Consider the following 2,128-nt stretch of genomic DNA (forward strand, 5'->3'; position numbering starts at 1 on the left):
TCGAAGCTGAAAAAAATACCCGGGTATCCGGTTGCCAACTTAACGGTTAATACACGATGCGCAATCTCAGATTGCGCATATATTCGTTTTATCAAATATATGTCATTTCGCGTAGCCAACCCTGAGCTATAAACGTCATTTCCATACAATTTCAGATTGTGCCAAGATTGCGCATAAATTTTGAAGATTATATGTCCGAGATAAATAATTTTTTTTTGACAGATAAATACATCAAACCGATCCGCTTGACAGATAAATATATGCGCAATCTGAGATTGCGCATCGTCTATTGCTACGGTAATCTAGCTACACGATGTTGCTATCGTTTGGGACCTTTTCAATCCGTGTATGTTCAGCTGTCATATTGTGGTTGTCAAACATAGTTGGTTGTGTTTATATTATGCGGAGATCACTCCGGTTGTGTTTTTGCCGTGATACACAAAGTTTCTTTTTATTACAGTCGAAATATGGAAATAAATCAACTTCTTCCAACTTTAGCGGCTGAAGTGGCTACTCTCATGTTGATACTCATAGAAGAAGGAGACGAAGAACTGCAGCAAGAGGAAAATGCACGGCGCTGCTGGATGACTGATCTATTTCTGGAGAGGGAAAGCGTTTGGACCCGGCTATTTAGGGCGATGGATGGCGAAGGACCAAATAACCAGCTAGAAAGATTCCTAGGTGTGAATCGCGAAGAATTTGACTATCTTTAAATCGAATTGGTCCAAAAATTGAGCGACAAGATACAACGATGCGACCTTCGATTTGCCCGAAGCAACGATTATGCATCTGGCTTCGCTTTTTAGCTTCGGGAGACTCATATGAATCTCTTGCTTTTTTGTTTAGGGTAAGTTTTATGCAATATGTGAACGATATAAATTGATAATAATATTACCATTTGTTTTAGGCCGCAAATACACGACGCGCGTTTCCGCGCTCGCGGAAACGCGTATAACAATCCAGCCATAGAAATGAAATGTCATTCGAACGCGCTACCGCGGAAACGCAGAGATACCAGCGGATATCTCTGCGGAACTGTTATACGCGTTTAAACGCGCCCGCGGAAACGCGCGTCGTGTATTTGCGGCCTTAGGTTTCTAGCTGTTCCGTATCCCTTATTGTGCGTGACCCAAGTGACAAAATCGACATGTTTTCTCGCTCTCACAGGTTTACTGACCTATTGGGTAGAATGAGAAAGCATGTCGATTTTGTTGGTTGGGGATGTTTGTGCACACATAATAAATGAGTTGAAGGAATACGTTAACGTATTATTTCACTGATTCAATATGGTAACAGTTCCATACTGATACTCTCTTCTTACTAATAAGATGACCACGTTATCTTAGCTGGTTGTATATATAGTAATTTTAAGTTTGGTTTCGTTTTCGGGTGCTCGTGTTACTATTGTCTATTTTCCTATAACCAATATATTGCCTAAAAACTGCTGTTATACTATTTAACAAATAAACTTGCTGCAATATACAACCAATCAGGTCATGTCACTTACACAACCACAGGTTCAGAATATTTCTTTTGGTAATAATAATAATAATACAAGGACCTTTTATTGCGTCAGTGCTTGCAAAATAAATTTGTTGTGGACGGAATCAAAGTTGCGCAACATTGTGCTCTGGGCCGATCGCTACGTGCGACGGTTTTCAGACGCTAGAGCTGTCAGCAACCACGTGCAGCTAAAGGGCGCAGCCATCGCGATCCTTCCGAGGACCGAGGTCGGGACGACGACCTCGGGGTGACCGTTGACATTACACTTCACTGCAGGCATCCCGATAAGAGGTGCGAGCGCGAGCATTAGGGATAGCGGGCGTGTAGTTTTTTTTGTATGTAAAGTTTTAATGCGTTGTACATCGTTATTGTAATACAGTGTTTTAAGTACTTTTTATCCTGGTGTTCGGATTGTTTATTAATGTGTTAAAGAACATAAAAAAAATTAATAACTAATTCTAAATAAGCCACACAAGAACACCCATTCATTTAATACATTATTATTATATCCGATCAATTTATCAAATAAATTAATTAAATCTGATTGCTATGTTTGTTAAGGCCAACGAACAGGCGATTGTTAATTTTGAAACTAAGTGATATATTACAATAATTAAGCGTTTAC

General features: G+C 39.7%; 1 protein-coding gene across 1 annotated transcript; it reads left to right on the plus strand.

Annotated features, from left to right (window-relative positions):
* Positions 1-239: 239 nt before the first annotated feature.
* On the plus strand, positions 240-901 carry LOC121603391. The gene is made up of 2 exons (XM_041932037.1): positions 240-346; positions 461-901. The coding sequence occupies exons 1-2, from the start codon at positions 261-263 to the stop codon at positions 711-713; spliced, it is 339 nt and encodes a 112-aa protein (XP_041787971.1). The 5' UTR covers positions 240-260; the 3' UTR covers positions 714-901.
* Positions 902-2,128: the final 1,227 nt, after the last annotated feature.

Source organism: Anopheles merus, unplaced genomic scaffold (genome assembly GCF_017562075.2).
Source record: "Anopheles merus strain MAF unplaced genomic scaffold, AmerM5.1 LNR4001412, whole genome shotgun sequence".
NCBI classification, from domain to species: Eukaryota; Metazoa; Arthropoda; class Insecta; order Diptera; family Culicidae; genus Anopheles; species Anopheles merus.